Source organism: Trichomycterus rosablanca, chromosome 25 (genome assembly GCF_030014385.1).
Source record: "Trichomycterus rosablanca isolate fTriRos1 chromosome 25, fTriRos1.hap1, whole genome shotgun sequence".
Taxonomy (NCBI): domain Eukaryota; kingdom Metazoa; phylum Chordata; class Actinopteri; order Siluriformes; family Trichomycteridae; genus Trichomycterus; species Trichomycterus rosablanca.
Window position 1 is genome coordinate 10,010,356 of NC_086012.1, and position 23,269 is coordinate 10,033,624.

A 23,269-nucleotide genomic window follows, 5' to 3' on the forward strand; every position below is an offset into this window, starting at 1 on the left:
CTTTATTGGGACAGTCAATTACAATATGCCTTATGGAGACAGGCACCTGGCAAGTTTCACACAAAGGAGCCTTTTCTCCCCTTGTTAAGTAGGAGTGTGTATGTCCAATTCGGCACCTAGTGCATACCACCTGTTTACTGCGGTTTTCTAATTGGATGTTTTACTGGGTGTTTACAATCAGGCGTTTTTCATGGAGCTTGTTTCGTTCCTAATGTGGTGATCAGAACATGAGCTGATTGGAAATACATTGGACAATACACCGATCAGCCATAACATTATGACCACCTCCTTGTTTCTACACTTACTGTCCATTTTATCAGCTCCACTTACCATATAGAAGCACTTTGTAGTTCTACAATTACTGACTGTAGTCCATCTGTTTCCGTGCATGCTTTGTTAGCCCCCTTTCATGCTGTTCTTCAATGGTCAGGACCCCCACAGGACCACTACAGAGCAGGTATTATTTGGGTGGTGGGTCATTCTCAGCACAGCAGTGACACTGACATGGTGGTGGTCTGTTAGTGTGTGTTGTGCTGGTATGAGTGGATAAGACACAGCAGCGCTGCTGGAGTTTTTAAACACCTCACTGTCACTGCTGGACTGAGAATAGTCCAACAACCAAAAATATCCAGCCAACAGCGCCCTGTGGGCAGCGTCTTGTGACCACTGATGAAGGTCTAGAAGATGACCAACTCAAACAGCAGCAATAGATGAGCGACCGTCTCTGACTTTACATCTACAAGGTGGACCAACTAGGTAGGAGTGTCTAATAGAGTGGACACTGTGTTGGATCCACTCATACCAGCACAACACACACTAACACACCACCACCATGTCAGTGTCACTGCAGTGCTGAGAATGATCCACCACCTAAATAATACCTGCTCTGTAGTGGTTCTGACTATTGAAGAACAGGGTGAAAGCAGGTTAAAAAAGTATGTAGAGAAACAGATGGACTACAGTCAGTAATTGTAGAACTACAAAGTGCTTCTATATGGTAAGTGGAGCTGATAAAATGGACAGTGAGTGTAGAAACAAGGAGGTGGTTTTAATGTTATGGCTGATCAGTATATAAGCTTTGATTACCTGCAGTGTCCATCTGTACAGGAGTTGGTGCTATGGTGGGTTGAATGTCAGAAACCTTCAGAGCAGGTAAGCAGGAAGCGTCCTGAGTTTCACTCTGTGCGGAGAGCAGCTGTAAACCTGAAATATTAAAATAATGTTAGCCCAATCCTGAATACACACTTAGCGGAGGCTTTGTGGAGCGTAAATGGAAACATTATCAAGTGTTACATAGGTGCGCTTTACATCAGTGTTTAAACCGTTACACTCCATAAATATCTTGCCGTTCTTACCTTTCTCGTAGATGTCTTTGCGGTCGGCTTCAGTCAGTTTCTGTATTTTTTGCTGGAGCTTCATTTGCTCAGCCGTCATCTGTTTCTCCTGGTACTGCTCGTCTGGGCTCATAGACAAAGTCAGTCTGTGCATGTTCTCCTGCAACACCAATCAGCCTTTTAATTAAATCGTCACTCCTCTCTCTTCAACCATGATTCAAGCCCAACAAGAACAACCTCCAATCATATGTGATAGTCATAGAAATTCATGCCATTCGGTCCAGAGAGACCGTTTATAAAAGGTTGGCTTTAATGAATTACATTTTTTGGATTAATACTACAGCTGTATTATTTTAATGCTGTGGCTGTTTGTTGATGAATTGGTACAATCCTTCTTAAATATTAAAGCAAACAAAAATCAAATGCTCCGGGTTGACTACAGAGCAGACTCGACCACTGAATACCTCCAAAATGGCGGTTTACTCACAATCCACTTCGGTTACACGTCACCTGTCAAAGAACTTATACAATCTGGTCCCATTGTGGTTTACAAGGTGTAAAATAAAGCCTCCACAAGGGGGATTTTGCATACACTCACTCACTTTCTTAACCACTTATCCAATTAGGGTTGGGGGGGGGGGGGGGGGGGGGGTAACACCCTGGACGAGGCGCCAGTCCATAGCAGGGCAGACACACATACACACACACACACACATTCACCTATAGGGCAATTCAGTGTCTCCAATTAACCTGACTGCATGTGTTTGTACTGTGGGAGGAGAAAACCCACGCAGACACGGGGAGAACATGCAAACTCCACACAGAAAGGACCCAGACCGCCCCACGTGGGGATCTAACCCAGGACCTTCTTGCTGTGAGGCGACAATGCTACTCACCGAGCCACCGTGCCGCCCCGTTTGCGCACAAGTTTATTTAACTATTATTATTTTTTCGGCTCGTGACCCACCCTTAGGGTTTGAAAAACCCCGCTTTAAACCATGTAATTTTATGCTGGAACAGAAAAGGGTCTTCAACAAACTGTTGCTGCAATTTGTTGGAAGCATATTGGCTGGTCAGGCGTCTACACAAACGTGATTGGCTATGTCTGAGGAGGGGGATGGCCGAAAAGCCTAGCATTTAGGAGGTGCCTCTGTCTGTTTTTCCCTCTAAATGATTGAAGTTTGTATTTCGATTGACTTGCACAGATTATAGGTCACAAACAGTGGATTTATTTATTAGGATTTTAATGTCATGTTAACGTCACTCGTTACACAAGATTCCTCAATTCAAAAGTTTAATGTCAAACACAGTCATGGACAATTTTGCACCTCACTGGCACTGGAGCTCCTGGAGGAAACCCACATAGACACAGGGAGAACATGCAAACTCTACATAGAAAGGACCCAGACTGCCCCACGTGGGGATCGAACCCAGGACCTTCTTGCTGTGAGGCGACAATGCTACTCACCGAGCCACAGTGCCGCCTCGTATACAATTCACTTCCTCTCTACTGATACTGACTTTCACCCCTGACTGAGAACAGCTGTGACTAACATACGCCCCCTCAACACGTGTACAGTAACTGACTGCATCTTTTCACCTGCACGAGGTTCGTATGGGGCTCAGTATTGCGTAGGGAGAGTCCTGCACTGATCTCCATTATCCCGTCTCTGTGCAGGCGCCATCGATCAGCCAGCAGAGGTCGTAGTTGCATCGTGTATGAGGAAACTTCTCTAGCATCCAACCCAATGGACGAGCCAATCGTTGTCCGTGTAGGCACCCAGCCTGTCGGTAGCAGAGCTGAGATTCTCCTGAGCACCCAAGTGCCATGCTTATGTGATTTTGACCGATAATTTACAGCCATTCTGTACCTTCACCTAGAAAAATGTCTCTTGCACCTGTTATTTAATTAAATGTTTGGCAATTCAATAACACATCACATGTGCAAGATGTCACTGGAACCTGCTAAGCCCTGATATTACCCTATTCAGTGTGAATAATGTTGTGATTAGTGAATTTTCTCAAAAAGCAATAAGGTTTATAGCTGCTTACCTTGAAGTAGTGCTGGACTTTGTCCTGTAGGTAGCGAGGATTCTCCTGCAGGCACTGTCTGAACCTGGAGACGTTCTCACTGATCTTCATTAACTGGACTGGGTCTCCATCGTGATTCCAGCAGGATGCAATATACTGCAGAGAAAGTAAAGTAACCCGCCTTTATTATCCTCTTAAGACCCGAACTTAGACTTTCAGCACTGGGCAAAATGTCTAGTAATGGGGACAACAGGTCTAAATTAAGCCGAGCAAGGCATAACAATTGGGATTATTGGGACTAAGACAAGACCTCGACTAGACCATTAAAAGCTTTTATACTGTTCAGTTTCTGCCATTCAGCCATTCGGATAGAAACTTGCTTTAGTGGTTTACATTATTGTCCAGCTGCGTAACCCAATTACACCTCAGCTTCAGCTCACAGACAAATGATCCTACATATTTTCAAGAATTGTATAAAATAAGAATAGAATTTATACTTTTCCCTCAAATAATGATGCAGCAAAGCATCAAACTACCAACACAAAGTTAGACCGCTGGTGTTATGCTATATATCAGATAGAATGAGACCCTTGTCGAGAAATGTCCAATTGGTGCTTGGCGCTTGGTGATGTGAGGCTTGAATGCGGCTGCTCGGCCATGGAAACCTATTCCATGAAGCTCTCTACACACTGTTCTTGAGCTAATCTGAAGGCCACATGAATTTTGGAGGTCTGTAACGATGGACTCAGCATCCGCTGACCCTGCTCTGTCATTTTACGCGGCTGCCACTTTGTGTCCGAGTTGCTGTGGTTCCCAATCGCTTCCACTTTGTTATAATACCACTGACAGTTGATAGTGAAATATTTAGTAGCGAGGACATTTCACGACCGGACTTGTTGCACAGGTGGCATCATGTCACGGTACCACGCTGGAATTCACTGAGCTCCTGAGAGCGACCCATTCTTTCACAAATGTTTGTAGAAGCAGTCTGCATGCCTAGGCGCTTGGTTTTATACACCTGTGGCCACGGAAGTGATTGAAACACCTGAACTCAATGATTTGGATGGGTGAGTGAATACTTTTGGCAGTATAGTGTATGTGCAGGTTCCACTCACTGAAGCGAGGGCCAAGCCGAAGCTGGTAGACTGGTGTTTCATCTGAATCTCAATCTTGTGCAGCAGAGCCTCGATCTGCTCCTCTTCAAAGCCATTCCTGTAATTATATTTACACAATTAATATTACAGGTCAGTTTACTTTACTTTTACATTCTCAGAGTAAAGTTTACATAATATGATCTGCCCACACCAGCTATAAATTTAAAATACATTTATTGATGTATTTATTGTCTGTTTTCACTGGGTGAGAAACCCTCAACCCTCAACAGGTTGCCAGTACATCACAAACACACACACACACACACACACACACACACACACACAGACACACAGACACACAGACACACAGACACACTCATACTTAGCGCAATTTTGTATCACCAGTTAACCTGACTGCATGTCGTTGGATTGTGAGAGTAAATCCACACAGACACTGGGTGAACATGCAAACTACACAGAAAGAACCCAGACCGGTCCACCTGGGAATCGAACCCAGGATCTTCTTGCTGTGAGCCACCGAGCCACCTAAAATACTTTTAGGTAATAAATAATAGAAGTAAATAGTCAGTAGATGTTTGGTTGGTGCTTACTCAATGATGTCATCAATGGTTTGGCTAATGATTTGCTTGACAGTCTCCGTGTCCTTCTCCGCTATGCCTTGCAGGCCGATACTAAAGGAGGCTTCTCTGGTACTGCCATCATACCTGCAAAATAATATATGTATTTTGTAGCTTTATAATTAATTAACATTATATTAGGGCTGTCGAAGTTAACGCGATAATAACGCATTAACGCGATCTCAATTTAACGCGTTTTAAAAAAATAGTGCCGTTAACGCAAATTCTAGTTCATGTTGAGACTTGACTGGTAGAACCAACGTTTTAATGTCGGACTTGCCACCGTTGTTCATTTGCGGTTTGTTAAAATAATATAACTGAGCGTCGTAGGGATGCACTTGCATAATAAAGAAATAAATACACGGTATATTCACAAGTTGTCGGGAGCAAAACACTTTATTAACTTAATCTGTTACGGCACTGAATACCGGAGTCAAGCACGCTAGTCCATGAACTATGGAAGCCCCAAAGGGTCAAAACACACTCACTTCGTGTAGAAACGTCCATCAAACCATTGTCACGATACAAGCACAGAAAAGTCTGTTACAATAACTACGCCTTATCCCACCTAAAGCACCGCTGATCTACAATGTTTAATGATGGAGAAATTCTAACCTACAATCTGACATTTATACGAAGTCAAGGGTCTCTGCTGGATAGTATTACTGCCTAGTATGTGAGTGAATAAAACTCCCTTACAGTTTTCTCTTGTCCCAGCAGTTTTTAACATAAGTACATTTAGCATAAAATGTGTTCACCATTTTAATGGTAACATTTAACTTAAAAAACCTTGTTTTCTATAACATTTACACAGATTTTTTTTTTTTTTTTTAATTATCTATTTTTTCCCACTTTTTTCCCCCAATTTTTATCCCCATTCTAGTCATATCCAATTACCCTGATTATGTCCTCTATACTGGTTCAACCCCTTGCCGCTGACTGAGGACGCCACTCAACCGAATTGCGCCCCCTCCGGCACGCAATCGGTACAGACTTGCATTTTACACCCGCACGAGCCGAGTTCATACACCGAGAGACACTGCGACCCAAAGGTAGAGCTGAGTTTCGATACGATGTGTCTAGAAACCCAACTCTGGTGCACTAGCGTACTTTACCGCTGCGCCACCTGAGCGGCTTTTCATTTACACAGATTTTATTTAATGCGATTAATCGCGATTAACTATATGAAATTCTGAGATCGTTTGACAGCCCTACATTATATACATGACTCCGGTCACATAATATCATGTCCACCAGGCACTTTCGAAGGCATAACAAGTTGCTCTTCTTTCCAATTAGAAATATGGTTTATAAAAATTAGGTCGTATACTTACCCCACCACAGAAGAGAAGTCGCTGCCAATCTTGGGTTCGATCAGAGCTTTGTAAAATGGAGAGTTTGGACCAGAGATCATCAGGGAGGAGAGTAAATTCAGAGTAAACGCCTCAAATATGTCAGTGATACTGCAAAGTAAACACACACACACTAGTAACCAAGATACAGTTTTCTCAGACACTGAAAATCACTGTTGCTTAATCATTTTCATTAACTCTTTTATCCTGGTCGGGGTCACGCCAGGTCTGGGCGCAACACTCGGTGCCAGGGAGGAATACCTTGAAGGGGACCAAAACACCCCACCCCCCACCTCAGACTTTGCCAACCACCTTCGGTACCCGTGCACTTAACACAGTCTGCTTGATATCTATAACCTGACAGTCTGCCAGTAGGGGGTTAACACACAGAGCAGAACTGCAAATGGATAGTCACGCTATCCTCCATGTGACTACCCCATCCCTTCCAATCTGACACAGAAAAAGCAATTTATTTGTATGTAGGCCACAATATTTTAGTGGGACCATCAATATCGCTGACACTGAAACCCAGATCTCAGCTGTTGTGGGCTAGTGTGATAAACCACTGCTCTACCTGAACATACTACTGCAACATAAATGCTTGATGTAATTATATATTAGTATTTTACATCATTGTATCAAAGGTTACCTCACTAGAACATACAATTAGGTCACAGGTATTAATTGCACATTGCTGGTGTCGTTACAGCATTGTTATTGAGTCAGTGTTACAAATATCAAATTACGCTAGCCCACTACCACTAGGATCCTCGGTGCTATCGGCCGGTCCACTACCACTACGATCCTCGGTGCTATCGCTTGGTCCACTACCACTACGATCCTCGGTGCTATCGGCCGGTCCGGCATTTACATATAGCAAACACTGGCTATGTCTGAGAAAGGGGGAAAAACGATGCCCTGACATAGATCGGTGTGTTGTACAGACTGTGCTGCTCTATTGCACCCAGTGATTCTAGGAAAACCAGCCCCACCACAACCCTGATCAAAACAAAACAGTGGTAAAACATGGAAATGATGATGATTGTGTGTGTGTACGTGTACTCACTCTCCCAGTAGGTAGCTCACACACAGCGTGTTCTGTTTAGTTAGATCTGGAGCCAGTGCATCAACACTACAGGTCACATGATCTTCCCTCTGAACAAAACCATAAGAAAAGCAAATCTGTTGAGCTAATCTGTATACTAATAAAAATATGTATGAGACCCTGAGCTTGTTGGACAAAACCATTGACATTAATGTGTCTATGAAAATCTGTGCCTATTCAGTCAACATAGCATTTGTGAGGCCATGCATAATAACTTAAATCCCTTAATGACCGCAACTGAACCCAAGGGTGTGCAGGGGGCTCTACACCAAACTCGTTAAAACGCGTTTTCTTGGACCTCGCTTTATTTACAGGTGTCCAGTTTTGTGTCCAGTTACAAGCATCATATATTTAAAAAACAGGTTTGTTTTGCTATAATGTGGATCCCAGACCTAATCAACAGTTTATATGCTAGAATATATCTAGCTAGACTAACAAAGGTTTATTTCCCCCTTTTATTACAATCTAGTCATTCCCAATTGCAAGCCGTCGCCAGCCACTTCTTTTTACCCACCAGGGCTGGACTCTTTAGGAGCCTTGTAACGTAAGAGACTTACACTATTCCCTTTGTGAATCCACTACTCATGCAGGCACCTCGACCAGCCAGCTGAAGTCACATCTGCAGTGGCAATGATGAACCCAGAATAGAATAACACCCCTCCCCTTCCCCATTAGCTTTACATGTACCCGGTGTGAATCAGACTCATGGTTGCCTTTTTATGTTGGTTAAGATGGTGTGAATCAGACTAACCGGTTTGGTCCAGTGTGTCTGCCCTGGTACTGCGGTGTTGGGTTCAATTCTCTGAAACTTGCACAGCGCCTCCTCCTGTATCTGCTTTAGATGCTGTTCCAATGGCAAGTCACCATACGTAAAGAACCTGCGTAACAACAAAATCACAACTGTGTTAGTCTAGTAAGCGAAAACTGTGGTAACAATCACCGTAATCACTGTCAAAGTGCGTCTTATGAGTTTAATGCCTTTTTAGAATTCTATCTACTTAGTCAACTGTGAAGGTAGGCAGTAGGCAGCAAGACCCATGGTGTGCATTCAGGTCCTGCTCAGAAGTACATGTATTCACACAGAACGTACAACTAGAGCGTACCTCGCATTGCTGGGGTGGTAGTGTGTGGCGTGAAAGTGTTTGAGCTGCTCCCAAGTGAGGTCAGGAATGGCCAGCGGTTCTCCTCCTGACACCACCGAGTATGTGTGATCAGGTAACAGCTTGTTCTGCAAGTGCTGTCCATAGACTTGCTCGTTGTTGGACTACAGACACACACACAGACACAACACGGCTAATGAATTAGTATAAACTAATAAAATGGAAATGGCAGTGTAAAAAATCTGGATATTCTACTCACAAAAGCTCCCTTCATCTCATTAAAGACCACGCCTTTAAACACCAGTGGAGCTGATGGGTCTGTAGGATTCTCATTCTCTAAACGCCAGCCTTCCTGCCTACACACACACATACACAAATCATTATTATTATTTTTATTTAGGACAGAGTGGTAATATTCGCATCCATACAAACCTATTGTGATTTAATGGCTATAATACAACGATCAACCATAACATACCATATAGGAGCACTTTGAAGTTCTACAATTACTGACTGTAGTCCATCTGGTTCTCTGCATGCTTTGTTAGCCCCCTTTCATGCTGTTCTTCAATGGTCAGAACTTTCCTAGGACCACTACAGAGCAGGTATTACTTGGGTGGTGGGCCATTCTCAGCACTGCAGTGACACTGACTGGATAAGACACAGAAGTGCTGATGGAGTTTTTAAACACCTCATTGTCACTGCTGGACTGAGAATAGTCCACCAACCAAAAAAATTCAGCCTACAGCGCCCCGTGGGCAGCGTCCTGTGACCACTGATGAAGATCTCAAAGATGACCAACTCAAACAGCAGCAATAGATAAGCAATCGTCTCTGACTTTACATCTACAAGGTGGACCAACTGGGTAGGAGTGTCTACTAGAGTGGACAGTGAGTGGACACGGTATTTAAAAACCTCCAGCAGCGCTGCTGTGTCTGATCCACTCATACCAGCACAACACACACTAACACACCACCACCATGTCAGTGTCACTGCAGTGCTGAGAATGATCCACCACCCAAGTAATACCTACTCTGTAGTGGTCATGGGAAAGTCCTGACCATTGAAGAACAGCATGAAAGCAGGCTAACAAAGCACGCAGAGAAACAGATGGCCTACAGTCAGTAATTGTAGAACTACAAAGTGATCCTGTATGGTTAGTGGAGCTGATAAAATGGACAGTGAGTGTAGAAACAAGGTGATGGTTTTAATACATATATGTGTGTGTGTTGTTTACCAGAAATCCGACTCTCGAAGACAGGGGAAGAAGACGGCATCAAGGTAAACGGCCAGAAGATTCTGGAAATCTTTGGCATTCTGAGTGGAGAACGGGTACATCGTGTAGTCACTGGCTGAGTAGGAGAGAACAGTTCAGTTAGGTCACTCTTCACACCCCCTCTGAAACATTTCAATTCCCACTGCACCACTGTGCCACCCATGCGCCCAGCCGGTAACCCTTTTACCTGTACAACTATTGCTAAGACTTCTTTAATAGTTTCAGTATGATGTAGTGCAGGATTATTCAAAATATGGACCCATATTTTGTCTATAATTTTTACCTCGACCCAGGCAACATAAACAATGCAACAAAATGAAACCTTGTTAATGAAAATGGTAGCAATCTGATCCCACTGTGGTTTACAACAGTGGTCCCCAACCACCGGTCCGTGGATCATATATTACCGGACCTCCGTCTGTTCCTCTCGGCACGTTTGACACATACCTATTTCAGTCACGTGATATCAAAAAAATCAAGCCCGCCGCTCAGGTGGCGCAGCGGTAAAACACGCTAGCACACCAGAGCTGGGATTTCTAATACATCGTATCGAATCTCAGCTCTGTCATCTGGCTGGGCTGGGCGGCTATATGAACAACGTTTGGCTTGTTGTTCATCCAGGTAGGGAGCCGGATAGGGACCTCATAACAATGCAATTATGACCTCTACTGGGTAGAGGAATAATGCTGGTCAGGGTGTGGCTCTCCATGCACAAGGCTGATCGATTATGAACTCGCCTCGTGCAGGTAAAAAGATGCAGTCGGCTACTGCTCACATGTCGGAGGGGGCGTGTGTCAGTTCGCTCTCCTTAATCCCTTAGGTTGGGAACCGCTGATTGACGAGATGTAACCTAAAGCCGAACATTAATTAGCTGGTTGGTTAAATTACTGCATTACTGGAACACTCATCCATCCAAACAGTTACATGTAATATTTGCTCCTGTTTGTTTACTGTTCATATCACAATCACTCATGTGACACATGGTCTGTCCTTGAATTGGTCAACCAAAAAAATCCTGACAAACGTGTAAAACTGTTAAACACAGTAAGGACAGTCAGTACCTGTAAACGCATTCATGAATGTAGAGAGTGAACGATTCAGCATTTTGAAGAACGGATCTCTGCAGGGGAAGCGCTGGGAACCACACAGAACCGTGTGTTCCAGGATGTGAGGGACCCCCGTGCTGTCCATAGGAGTGGTACGGAACTGTACACTGTTCACACACACAAAAAAACACAACATGAAAATAAGCCATGCTAGCTAAACTCGGGTTTCCAGTTGGCGCTAGAAAGAAGTATCTGCCCCTCATCCAATTTCTTCTATTTTTATAATTGACACTAGGGATGTAACAATACACTCTGCCCACGATGTGATGTGATGCGATTCACAATACTGGGTTCACGATACGATTTTTTCCCCGATTGTTTTAAACAAAATGAAATTGAAGACAAATTATGACAAAGTTTCCTTTTATTATTTCTCTTTAAAAAAATAAATAAAATACTGTATTTGTGCTTATCTTTTATTTATCTAAATAATGAATGTCCTTTTATTTTCGAGGTAGGTACAAACTATGCAAAACAATGCTGCACATGTCCCTTATTGTGTAAAAAAAAAAATGAAATGGAATAAATGCCACATTATATAAATAAATGAATAATACATTTACATTTTCGGCATTTAGCAGACGCTCTTATCCAAAGCGACTTACAGTACTCTGACATTATACAGTCTGAGCAATTGAGGGTTAAGGGCCTTGCTCAAGGGCCCAACAGCAGCAACCTGGCAGTGGTGGGGCTTAAACCAGTAATCTTCTGATTACTAGTCCAGTATCTTAACCACTAGGCTACAGCTTGCCCCTATACAAATAAAGAAAGTTTCCCTAAATAAATTTGAGTGGAAAGTTCAGAACCTGGCAACCCTGTAGTGATGTCAACCAGGCGAGGTGAATAGCGCCAGTGCCCTCTGCTGTTTAAAGTGAACATCGATTCATTATACATGTAAACCGATTTGAATCGTTACACATGTGAATCGATTTTTAACTGTCTAGTGGTGCATCGTTACATCCCTAATTGATACAATTAAATGTTTTAGATGTTCAAACTAACTTTAATATAACATATAGCTTTTAAATGAGCATTCCATTTAATCAAGATGATAATTTATTATAAACCTATATCACCCGTGTGAAAAAATTATTGCCCCCCCTAAACCTAATAACTGGTTGTGCCCTTACATCCTTGGCTGTAACATCTGCAATCATAAGTTTGCGATAACTTGATATGAGTCTTCTAATTCATTGTGGAGGAATTCTGGCCTGCTCTTTTTAAAATTTGGCTACATCAAAGGGTTTTCAAGCATGAGCTGTCCCACCCCTTTAAGATCTTGCCACAGCATCTCAATGGAATTCAAGTGAGGACTTCCAAAACCTTTATTTTGTTTTTTTTCAAGCCATTCAGAGGTGGATTGTTCATGTTCAACTGGTTGGAGGACGTTCTCCTTCTGGATTTTCTGGTGGAGAGCAAAAATCATGGTTCCAGTAATTATGACAAGACGTGCAGGTCCTGCAGAAGCAAAGCAGCCCTGGACCATCACACTACCACCACCGTGTTTGACTGCTGGTATGATGTTCTTATTGTAAAATGCAGTATTAGCTTTATGCCCACGTCTTCCAAAAAGTTTGTCTTCCACCTTCGATTCATCAGTCAACAGAATATTAACCCAGAAGTCATCTAGATGCTTTTTGGTCAGCTGTTGTATGTTCCTTGCAGCTCTCCCACAGATGCCATTTTTGCCCAGCATCTTTCATATTAACTGAAGCAAGTGAGGCCTGCAAGTCTTTTTGATGTTCATCTGGGTTCTCAAGTGAACCTCTGGATGAGGTGTTAGCTCAGCTGCTCATGGGAAGCTTTACCACTGTTCCGTAATTCCTCTAGTTGTGTATAATGGCTTTCACTGTGTTTCGCTGGAGTCCCAGAGCGTTAGCTATGGCTCTGTAGCACCATTCAGATTTCAATGACTTTTGAAATCGCACCAGTATTTCACTTTAGAATGACCTTCTAACCCAGTAGTCCAGTAAGGGCAGTTGTAGCCTAGTGGTTAAGGTACTGGACTAGTAATTGAAAGGTTGCTGGTTCAAGCGTCATCACTGCCAGGTTGTCACTGTTGGGTCCTTATGGGCTCCTGGTCACATCTGAAAATAAAAAGACAAGATACACACACACACACCTGAAAAGGTTATTGGAATCATCTCGTGCAGCATGCAGGTACTGAGCTCCTGTGACATCGTGCTCGAGTTTAACAGCCGTCAGGAACAGGTCGGGCACCGGTGTTACCTAGACAAAAAATACAGTATATTAACATTTAAGTCTCATTTATTTCTAGACTCTCCTCAAACTGTTACTTTAAATGAAGAGAAAGGCTTTTTTCCTTTAAATAATTGAACATAATTCAAGAATCACGAAAAACAGGGCTGCTATTACAAACCGCTTGAAAATAGGCAACACTGTCCAAAGTCAAGCAAGCTTTACATAGAAATTGGCTTAGAGGCTGTACAAACAAACCACTGCTCCTGCTGTTTCTTCGTTAATGAGAAAAGCAGTCAATTCCACTTGAGTCTCGGTCAAGCTAGTATTGAAGCAGGTGCTTACTCACTATGTACAGTAATGCCTAGGATTTCCTTTTCTTTATGTTGATTGGCTACTACTGCTGCTGATACAAAGTTTTCTGCTTTAGAGTCGTCCGTAAAGAGTAGTGTGGGTGTGGAATTTTTCTCTAATGTCGAGAAATTTCTTTAGATAATCGTTCGGGTGTGTGTTTATTTTCCGAAGTTTTTTATATCTATTTTTTTCCCACTCAACTGACTTGCGCCCCCTCCGGCACGCAGTCAGTACAGCCTGAATTTTTCACCTACACGAGCCGAGTTCATACAAAGAGGGTCACACCCCCCTCAATGTTATTCCTCAGCCCTGTGCAGGCGCCGTCAGTCAACCAGCAGGGGCCGCAGTTGTACCAGTTATGAGGACCTACGCTCCGACTCTACCCCTAAGCCCCTGAACAACAGCCAATCGTTGTTCATACTGCCGCCCAACCCAGTCGGAAAGGTAGAGCTGAGTTTCGATACGATGCATCTAGAAACCCAACTCTGGTGAGCTAGCGTACTATGGGCTTGTTAAGTCTGATGTCACACGTGACGTTCGGACCATTTCCGGGTCCAAACGCAAACAACTATGATATGATAAGATAAGATAAGGCTGAACCTCTGAACCTTTTTATATATATTGTAAAAGCAATATTGCACTAATTGTCCAATTGTCATTGGAAATTGGGTTTACAAACACGAGTCATAAACTTCTAGTCCTTCTCAATAGCGATCTGGACGAGAAAAGGTCTTTATATATATATATATATATATATATATATATATATATATATATATATATATATATATATATATATATATATATATATATATATTAGGGCTGTCAAACGATTAAATTTTTTAATCGCGATTAATCTCAGAATTTCATATAGTTAATCGCGATTAATCGCATTAAAAAAAATCTGTGTAAATGTTATAGAAAACAAGGATTTTTAAGTGAAATGTTACAATTAAAATGGTGAACACATTTTATGCTAAATGTACTTATGTTAAAAACTGCTGGGACAAGAGAAAACTGTAAGGGAGTTTATTCACTCACATACTAGGCAGTAAATGTCAGATTGTAGGTTAGAATTTCTCCATCAGCAAACATTGTAGATCAGCGGTGCTTTAGGTGGGATAAGGCGTAGTTATTGTATCAGACTTGTCTGTGGTTGTATCGTGACGATGGTTTGATGGACGTTTCTACACGAAGTGAGTGTGTTTTGACCCTTTGGGGCTTCCATAGTTCATGAACTAACGTGCTCGACTCAGCTTTCCGGTATTCGGTACAGAAGAAGAAGTTAATTAAGTGTAATAAAGTGTTCTGCTCCCGACAACTTGTGAATATAGCGTGTATTTATTTCTTTATTATGCAAGTGCATCCCTACAACGCTCGGTTACATTATGTTAACAAACCGCAAATGAAAAACGGTGGCAAGTCCGACATTAAAACGTTTGTTCTACCAGTCAAGTGTCAACATGAACTAGAATTTGCGTTAATGGCACTAATTTTTTTAATCGCGTTAAATTGAGGTCGCGTTAATGCGTTATTATCGCGTTAACTTCGACAGCCCTAATATATATATATATATATAGACAAGATGTGCAGTACACTAGTTCGTCATTATTTAATTTCATGTCAACTCATCAAGAGGTAAGCGGTCATATTTTTAATTCATTACATGAAAACTGACATTTCTGACTCTTTACTTTTAATCAGTATAGCTTATAGCTTATAAAAATCAAAAATCCAGGATATCACATGTAAATTATATGAACATATTACATGTAAATTAAAAACAGCTTGAAACACGTGTAATGAATATACAATTTGACAGTTTACATTAAATTATGAACAAAAATATTACTTCATGATATCTAATTGCAAGAAAAGCGGTAGAAAGACAGTTGGGTAGTTTTTTTCCGACTCGGACACAGCACTGTGGTATATTGAAAATACGAGGGGTCTCAGCCAACTTGGACCCGGATGTGACGTTTCATAAGGTCGACACGTCACGACTTAACAAGCGGTTACCGCTGCGCCACCTGAGCGGTCCGTTATATGTTATGTTATGTATATGTTATCTGGTTCTATTTTAAGTCGTTGAAATGGTAATTGAATGGTAGAATGGGAGGGGGGTGGCCTCATATGCGGGGTTAAGTGAGTTTGACAGCATATTGGAGAGCGCGCTTCAATCGTCTGTATTCTAGGGTGGGCTCCTGGAAAAGCACCCGGTGCCAGTCTGATGCCTTGGTGGTGTATGGTGTCTAGGCACTTTAGGTATGACTTCCTTGCTGCCCCATAAACCACACATCCATAATCTAATTTTGAACAAACTGTTGCTCTATATATTTCAATTAGGGGAGAAAATTTGTGCTGGCCAGAACTTTCATTATATCCAGTTTTTTGAAAGCAGTTTTTCCTCAGTGATTTTATATGTTGGACGAAAGAGAGTTTGTTATCTAGTGTTACTCCTAGTATCTTTGTTGTCTCTGTTGTTTTGATAGGGGTGCCATTTAGGAATAGCTCTGGTTCAGATTTCTCCTTCGGCAGAAATGTGTGCATGATGTTTTATTGCTGGAAATTTTGATGCCATTAGTTTCTTTCCAGTGTTGTATTTTATTTATACACAATTGAAGTCGACGTTAAATGATAGGCATATAACCTCCTCTACAGCCAATACATAGATCGTCTACATATAGGCTGCAGAGGGTGTCCCGTGGGATCTCCCTGGCCACCCCAATCTATTTTAAGGTTAAATAGCATGACCGATAGTATGCTCCCCTGTGGGATGGTATTTTGATGGTGTATTGTTGACTCTTACTCTAAAAACTCCTTTTTCTACAAAAGCTGCTATAAAAGTTGGTAGTCTTCCTGTACAAGGTATTCCTGCCTCACACTCAAGCTATGTGTTAGATGCAATGGTTAGTGTGTAATGAGATGACGGGCACTTTCTGTGTGTTTTAAACGTGATGTAACCATAATAACACACCTCTTGGATGGTAAAGCCGTTGATCTTCTGGCCGACCACATACTGCAGGGCTCGATCAGCAGCCGAGCTGCTCTTGGGCCTCCAAACATATCGGCCCTGTAACCTAAAGCACCACAAAACAGCATATTATTATTATTATTATACTGTTATTTTGGTACAGTTGCGACATTCTGTAAAATGCAATAAAAGCAAGAATCTGTGATTTGTAAATTCTCTTGAACCTTTAGATATCTGACAACGAATTTCAGTACAGATTCCCAGTGTTTTACTGACGAAACTAATGGTTATTTTGTATATAAAAACAAGTTTACCACAGTGTTACATCACCTATATATTTAATTACACCATTGACCATTCTTGCTTAATACAAAGCTTCAACTGCCGAATAATCTGTAGTCAGCACTGTCTGATTCTCCTCTTCCTGATGCACCAAACATTTGTAATATGATCTATATATGGACTGCAGGCAGGCCAGTCAAGCACATGCACTCGGTATCTATAAACTCATGTGCAGAATGGAAGAGGCCTGGCAACGCCCTGCTGAAATATCCATGATGGTGCAGCAATCTCTTCTGCCAGCCCACCACTGCTGAGACTTGGGTCTGAATCTCAGCAATCCTATAGGCTGGACAGACATTTACACAGACACACACATGTTGTCAAACGTATTCACTCACCCATCCAAATCATTGAATTCAGGTGTTCCAATCACTTCCGTGGCCACAGGTGTATAAAACCAAGCACCTAGGCATGCAGACTGCTTCTACAAATGTTTGTGAAAGAATGTGTCGCTCTCAGGAGCTCAGTGAATTCCAGCGTGGTACCGTGATAGGATTCCACCTGGGCAACAAAGCCAGTCGTGAAATTTCCTCACTACTAAATATTCCACAGTCGACTGTCAGTGCTATTATAACAAAGTGAAGCGATTGGGAACGACAGCAACTCAGCCACAAAGTGGTAGCCACGTAAAATGACAGAGCGGGGTCAGCGGATGCTGAGACGCACAGGGCACAGAGGTCGCCAACTTTCTGCAGAGTCGATCGCTACAGAAATCCAAACTTCATGTGGCCTTCAGATTAGCTCAAGAACAGTGCGTAGAGATCTTCATGGAATGGGTTTCCATGGCCGAGCAGCTGCATCCAAGCCTTACATCACCAAGCGCAATGCAAAGTGTCGGATGCAGTGGTGTAAAGCACGCCGCCACTGGACTCTAGAGCAGTGGAGACGTGTTCTCCGGAGTGACGAATCCCGCTTCTCCGTCTGGCAATCCGATGGACGAGTCTGGGTTTGGCGGTTGCCAGGAGAGCGGTACTTGTCTGACTGCATTGTGCCGAGTGTAAAGTTTGGTGGAGGGGGGGTTATGGTGTGGGGGTGTTTTTCAGGAGTTGGGCTCGGCCCCTTAGTTCCAGTGAAGGGAAAAATTCCCATAAACACACTCCTTCCCAGAAGAGTTGAAGCTGTTATAGCTGCAAAGGGTGGGCCGACATCATATTAAACCCTATGAATTAAGAATGGGAGTCATATGCGTGTGAAGGCAGACGAGCGAATACTTTTGGCAATATAGTGTATGTCTGGGGAAGGGGGGTGGCTGAAGTGGATTGGCACCCTTTCCTGTGCATTCCTTCCTGGTGGAACTGGACCACTTGACCAAGATAAAGCGGTTGATTAAAATAAAATGAATACCCAGAGTTAAACCCAGAGACTTTATAATGGATGTAAATAGAATGTAGGGTGAGCATTTAAAATTTTTACTCAAATAAAGTCTATTTGACCAAAGGGATGCACAACAGTTAATCACTATTACTCACCTGTCTAAGAAGCCCTATTGTCATTTAAGGCCTAACAAATTTTTACAACAGGATGGTTGGTCAAGCTTTTGCCCATCACCCTTGTCAAATTACCATTTTATTTTAAAGTTATAGTTTTATTTTTAAAGCATATCAACTCAATGACATAACAAAGAGCCTGGATCTCAATACAAATGAAAATTTCTGATCTCTGAGCAGTGTTAACTCAACAGTTAAGTTAATGTACTAGTGATCAGAATGGTGCTGGTTTACTGTCAGGTTGCCACTGTTGGGCCCTTGGACTGTATACTGCCTATTGTGCCACATGCTCAGGGCAGTGGTAGCTCAGCGATTGAACAGCATAATGGGTTGAATAGTAATTATAGTATAATGTTTCTGGTTCAAGCCCAACTGCCGCCAAGTTACAACTGTTTGGCCTCTGAGCAAGACTCTTAACCCTCAATGGCTCAATTAGATAAACGTCTGTTAGATGCCGTAAAATCTGTCAACTGCTAATCGAGAGAGTTGAAACTTGCTTCATGCAGATTACTGTTTTATTAGGGAAGTAATGCAGACATCCCAAGTCTCCCGGAAGTTCCGGGAGTCTCCCGCATATACATAGCGGCTCCCTGATGCCCGCAAGTCAGATAAAATCTCCCGGAATCTAGAACGAGCGGCCAAGAGCAACACACACACGCACGCAGGCGACACAGACTTTCCCCGACCGCGTATTAAATCCGTTATCTGATATACAATCTAGTGCAATGTGTAGGGAACATAAATCTATGACCGAATATACAGTCTAGTGCACTATGTAAGGAACACAAATCATCATCTAGTTATACTTTCTAGTGCACTATGTAGGGAACATAATTAATTATGTAATACACTATCTAGTGCACTATGTAAGGAACACAAATCATCATCTAGTTATACTTTCTAGTGCACTATGTAAGGAACACAAATCATCATCTAGTTATACTTTCTAGTGCACTATGTAGGGAACATAATTAATTATGTAATACACTATCTAGTGCACTATGTAAGGAACACAAATCATCATCTAGTTATACTTTCTAGTGCGCTATGTAGTGAACATAATTAATTATGTAATACACTATCTAGTGCACTATGTAAGGAACACAAATCATCATCTAGTTATACTTTCTAGTGCACTATGTAGGGAACATAATTAATTATGTAATACACTATCTAGTGCACTATGTAAGGAACACAAATCATCATCTAGTTATACTTTCTAGTGCACTATGTAAGGAACATAATTAATTATGTAATACACTATCTAGTTCACTATGTAAGGAACACAGATCATCATCTAGTTATACTTTCTAGTGCGCTATGTAGTGAACATGAATGCGTTATCTAATACACTATCTAGTGCACTATGTAGGGAACATAAATCCGTGATCTGATATACAATCTAGTGCACTGTGTAGGGAACATAAACCAACTGTCTAATTCACTATCTAGTGTACTATGTAGGGAACATAAGTTCATATCTAAAATACTATCACTAGCACTACGTAAAGAACGTAAATTCATATCTAAAATACTATCTAGTGCACTATGTAGGGAACATAAATCCGTTATCTGATATACAATTTAGTGCACTATGTAGGGAACATAAATCCGTTATCTGATATACAATCTAGTGCACTATGTAGGGAACCTAAGTCCGTTAAATAATACGCTACCTAAAGCATTATGTAAGAAACATAAGTCTATTATCTTTCACACTATCTAGTGCACTATGTAGTACACATGAATGTGTTTGTGACGCGAACAGTTAGCTTAGTAGCTCAGTTAGCAGCTCCTAAAAGTTCTGTTATCACCCATAATCCTTTGTTGTGTGCGAGAGTTTTTTTTTTTTTTTTAGCTTTTTTTTATTTGTAATTTAATGGGGGTCGGGGTCGAGGTCCGGGGTCCGGGTGTACCTCCCTGAAATGAGTTTTTGCAACTTGGGGTGTCTGTGTAATGCATTAACAGGTTTCCCATACATCCTTGTGGGGAAAAAAATACCTTGAAACTCAACGCCTTTTAAACTCAACGCCAGTCCCAGAACCAATAAATAAATAAAACAAACAAGTTGGATGAACATTTAATTGTGTTGATTCCAAAAAATGTTGCCAACTAGTAAACTAGTAAAAAATAACCCTTGTTTTTAAGAATGTGCTGTCCAAGAAAGGGATTATTTAGAAATGACAGGGTTGTACACTATACTCAGAATCTTAAAACATGTCATCAAGTTAAATTGACACTATTTTTAAACAGAAAACACGAAGTCAAGCAGCAATGAACGAAAACACCGTTCATTAATTCAACCCCCAATAGAGGGGAAATGACACTTACCTTACAGATCTAAGTTTAGAAATCAGCGCTTTACTTTGTCGAAACATCACGATTCGATCCGCTTTATAATCCGATCTTGTTGAACTAGTAAGTGAATGTTATATCCATACTCCACTTATCTGATCACTGAGGTCTAACGGCTCAGATCAAAATACTGCAACACGTCTGTCCATGCTGTACAATGTCATACCTGCGCATGCTCACTGACCAACCGAAGCACTTTGACGAAACGGCGCGCCTGATTGGTTGCTTTCGAGATAAAGCTCGTTTGTGATTGGTGCTCACGTTAAACGACCTGAAATTCGTTATCAAAGCGGGGCTAACGCTAAACGCGCTAAAAGACAGAAAAAGCGGTGAGTAAATATTAATGTCATTATACACATTTAAGCGTTATAAGACACATGTAAATGTAGATTATGTCGTTTCGCAAACTCTATGAGCTGCACATTTTGGACTCTTTATTTTGGCGTTTTAATATAGGTGATACCCTTTAGTGCCAACAGGTGGCGCTAAAATACCAGTCTATTCAATTCAAGGCCCCTTCGTGTGCAAAAGTTAATAAATGTTATAAAAACAATAATTGAAATGTTGGGTCATTGGGCAAATTGCATTATGATCTTTGTGTTATTATGACATCATTATTTTGACATTCTTTGTGAATTATCGTTAAATTCCTTTCAATTCATGTGACCAGACTATAACAAATATAATTATATTATAATAACCCTTTCTCTATATTTACATTCTTTGCACAGTGGGCTACAATGTTTTGATATCAAAATAGTCAAAATAGTGCACCTCTTGTCGAGTCAAGTATACTGTATATAATTTCTATAATATACCTGCGCATGCTCACTGACTAACCGAACCACAAACGCTAAGAGACGCTAAAAGACAGAAAGGCGGTGAGTAAATATTTATTTATAATCATAATACAAATTTAAGCGTTATAAGACACTTCCAAATGTACATTATATCGTTTCGCAAACTCTATAAGCTGCACACTTTGACTCTTTATTTTTGGCGTATGACGTTGAAGTGATACCCTTTAGTGCCAGCAGGTGGCGCTAAAATAAATAAATAAATAAATAAATAAATAAATAAATAAATAAATAAATAAATAAATAAATAAATAAATAAATAAATAAATAAATAAAAAGGTCCACAAATCCATATAGATTTGATTTAATAAAAAAATAAAAACTATAATTGAAATGTTGGGACACTGAGCAAATTGCTTTATAATGTTTGTTTATCATTATTACTATTACTAACATTCTCTGTGAATTATCGTTAAATCCCTTAAATTCAACTGACCAATCTGTAACAAATATAATTATATTTTAATAACCTATATCCATAAAAAAATGAGTAGTGCACCGTTGTGACAAATGAAGTAACGTGTAAACACCATTGAGTCTCATAGTTTCTATTGAAATACATCCGCGCATGCTCACTGACTAACCGAACCACAAACGCTGAGACGCTAAAAGACAACGTTTTATTTGAAGTGATACCCTTTAGTGCCAGCAGATGGCGCTGAAATACCAGTCTATTCAATACAAGGCCCCGTGTGCAAAATTATGAATAAATGAACACAAATGAATTAACAAGTAAAAAATATCCACAAATATATAAATAGATTTATTAAAAAACTAATTATTAAAATGTTAGGGTCATTGGGCAAATTGCATTATGATGTTTGTGTTATTATTACATTGTTATTTTGACATTCTTTGTGAATTATCGTTAAATTCCTTTAATTCAAGTGACCAGTCTATAACAAATATAATTCTATTATTATAACCTTTTCTCAATACTTACATTCTTTGCACAGGGGGCTACACTAATAGTGCACCTAGGACACCCAGGAGGACCACAATTCTAACTCATGGTCCATTACACTTACAATGGATTTTAGTTCTAAGACCAGTTTTATTGACACTGGCGTAGCTGGTTTTTACTGACAGAAAATGATGGACTAAATATAAAGTTGTTTTAAGGAAAAATATGCATTTTATCAGATTTTCACTGTGTTTTACAACAAATACATCAACAAACACTGTGTAGCACAACGAACTGTAAGCAAAAGTGAAAGCAAGGTAACATCTGCATGAACATTCCTACCTTTATTTATGCAAAATGCAAGAACAGACACGTTATTTAACTGAGAAAATCCACATAGCCAAGGTTTTCTTCTGATCACAAACCGAGGAGAAAGTCCTTTAGTACAACTCCATTCTTCACATGAGTTAGAAGTCTGGAAAGCCATGTTGGCTTATATTTGTGGATTACTGTAGATTTTAATTCTGCCTGGCAACAGACACTCATTCGGTCTGAGGGCATCGTTCACTTTACTGTACTAATCCTTTTCTCGGCTGCTGATTGGCTAATATTAAATTCATCTGCAGTGTGATTGGCTCATGGCTACTCATCTTGAACTCGATTTAATTATATTATATTAAACTTTAAACTCATGTATAATTTAATGTCATTTTAATTTCGTTTTAAAGCTACATTTCTTTTTGCTAATAAATACATAAAAT

At 40.9% G+C, this 23,269-nt stretch overlaps 1 protein-coding gene across 1 annotated transcript in view; it reads right to left on the reverse strand.

Moving 5' to 3' along the window:
* The window catches only part of pitrm1 (pitrilysin metallopeptidase 1), a 36,232-nt gene extending 15,370 nt beyond the window's left edge, over window positions 1–20,862 (reverse strand). Inside the window, exons 1-15 of the mRNA XM_062987739.1 lie at window positions 20,724–20,862; window positions 16,567–16,669; window positions 13,159–13,265; window positions 10,992–11,143; window positions 9,892–10,006; window positions 8,914–9,010; window positions 8,658–8,818; window positions 8,306–8,432; window positions 7,516–7,604; window positions 6,432–6,560; window positions 5,071–5,184; window positions 4,481–4,577; window positions 3,387–3,521; window positions 1,356–1,494; window positions 1,087–1,203 (exon numbers count right to left, since the gene is read on the reverse strand). Of these exons, the coding sequence (XP_062843809.1) occupies window positions 1,087–1,203; window positions 1,356–1,494; window positions 3,387–3,521; window positions 4,481–4,577; window positions 5,071–5,184; window positions 6,432–6,560; window positions 7,516–7,604; window positions 8,306–8,432; window positions 8,658–8,818; window positions 8,914–9,010; window positions 9,892–10,006; window positions 10,992–11,143; window positions 13,159–13,265; window positions 16,567–16,669; window positions 20,724–20,770 (1,729 nt within the window). The 5' untranslated portion in view covers window positions 20,771–20,862. The remainder of the gene's footprint in view (window positions 1–1,086; window positions 1,204–1,355; window positions 1,495–3,386; window positions 3,522–4,480; window positions 4,578–5,070; window positions 5,185–6,431; window positions 6,561–7,515; window positions 7,605–8,305; window positions 8,433–8,657; window positions 8,819–8,913; window positions 9,011–9,891; window positions 10,007–10,991; window positions 11,144–13,158; window positions 13,266–16,566; window positions 16,670–20,723) is intronic.
* Window positions 20,863–23,269: the final 2,407 nt, after the last annotated feature.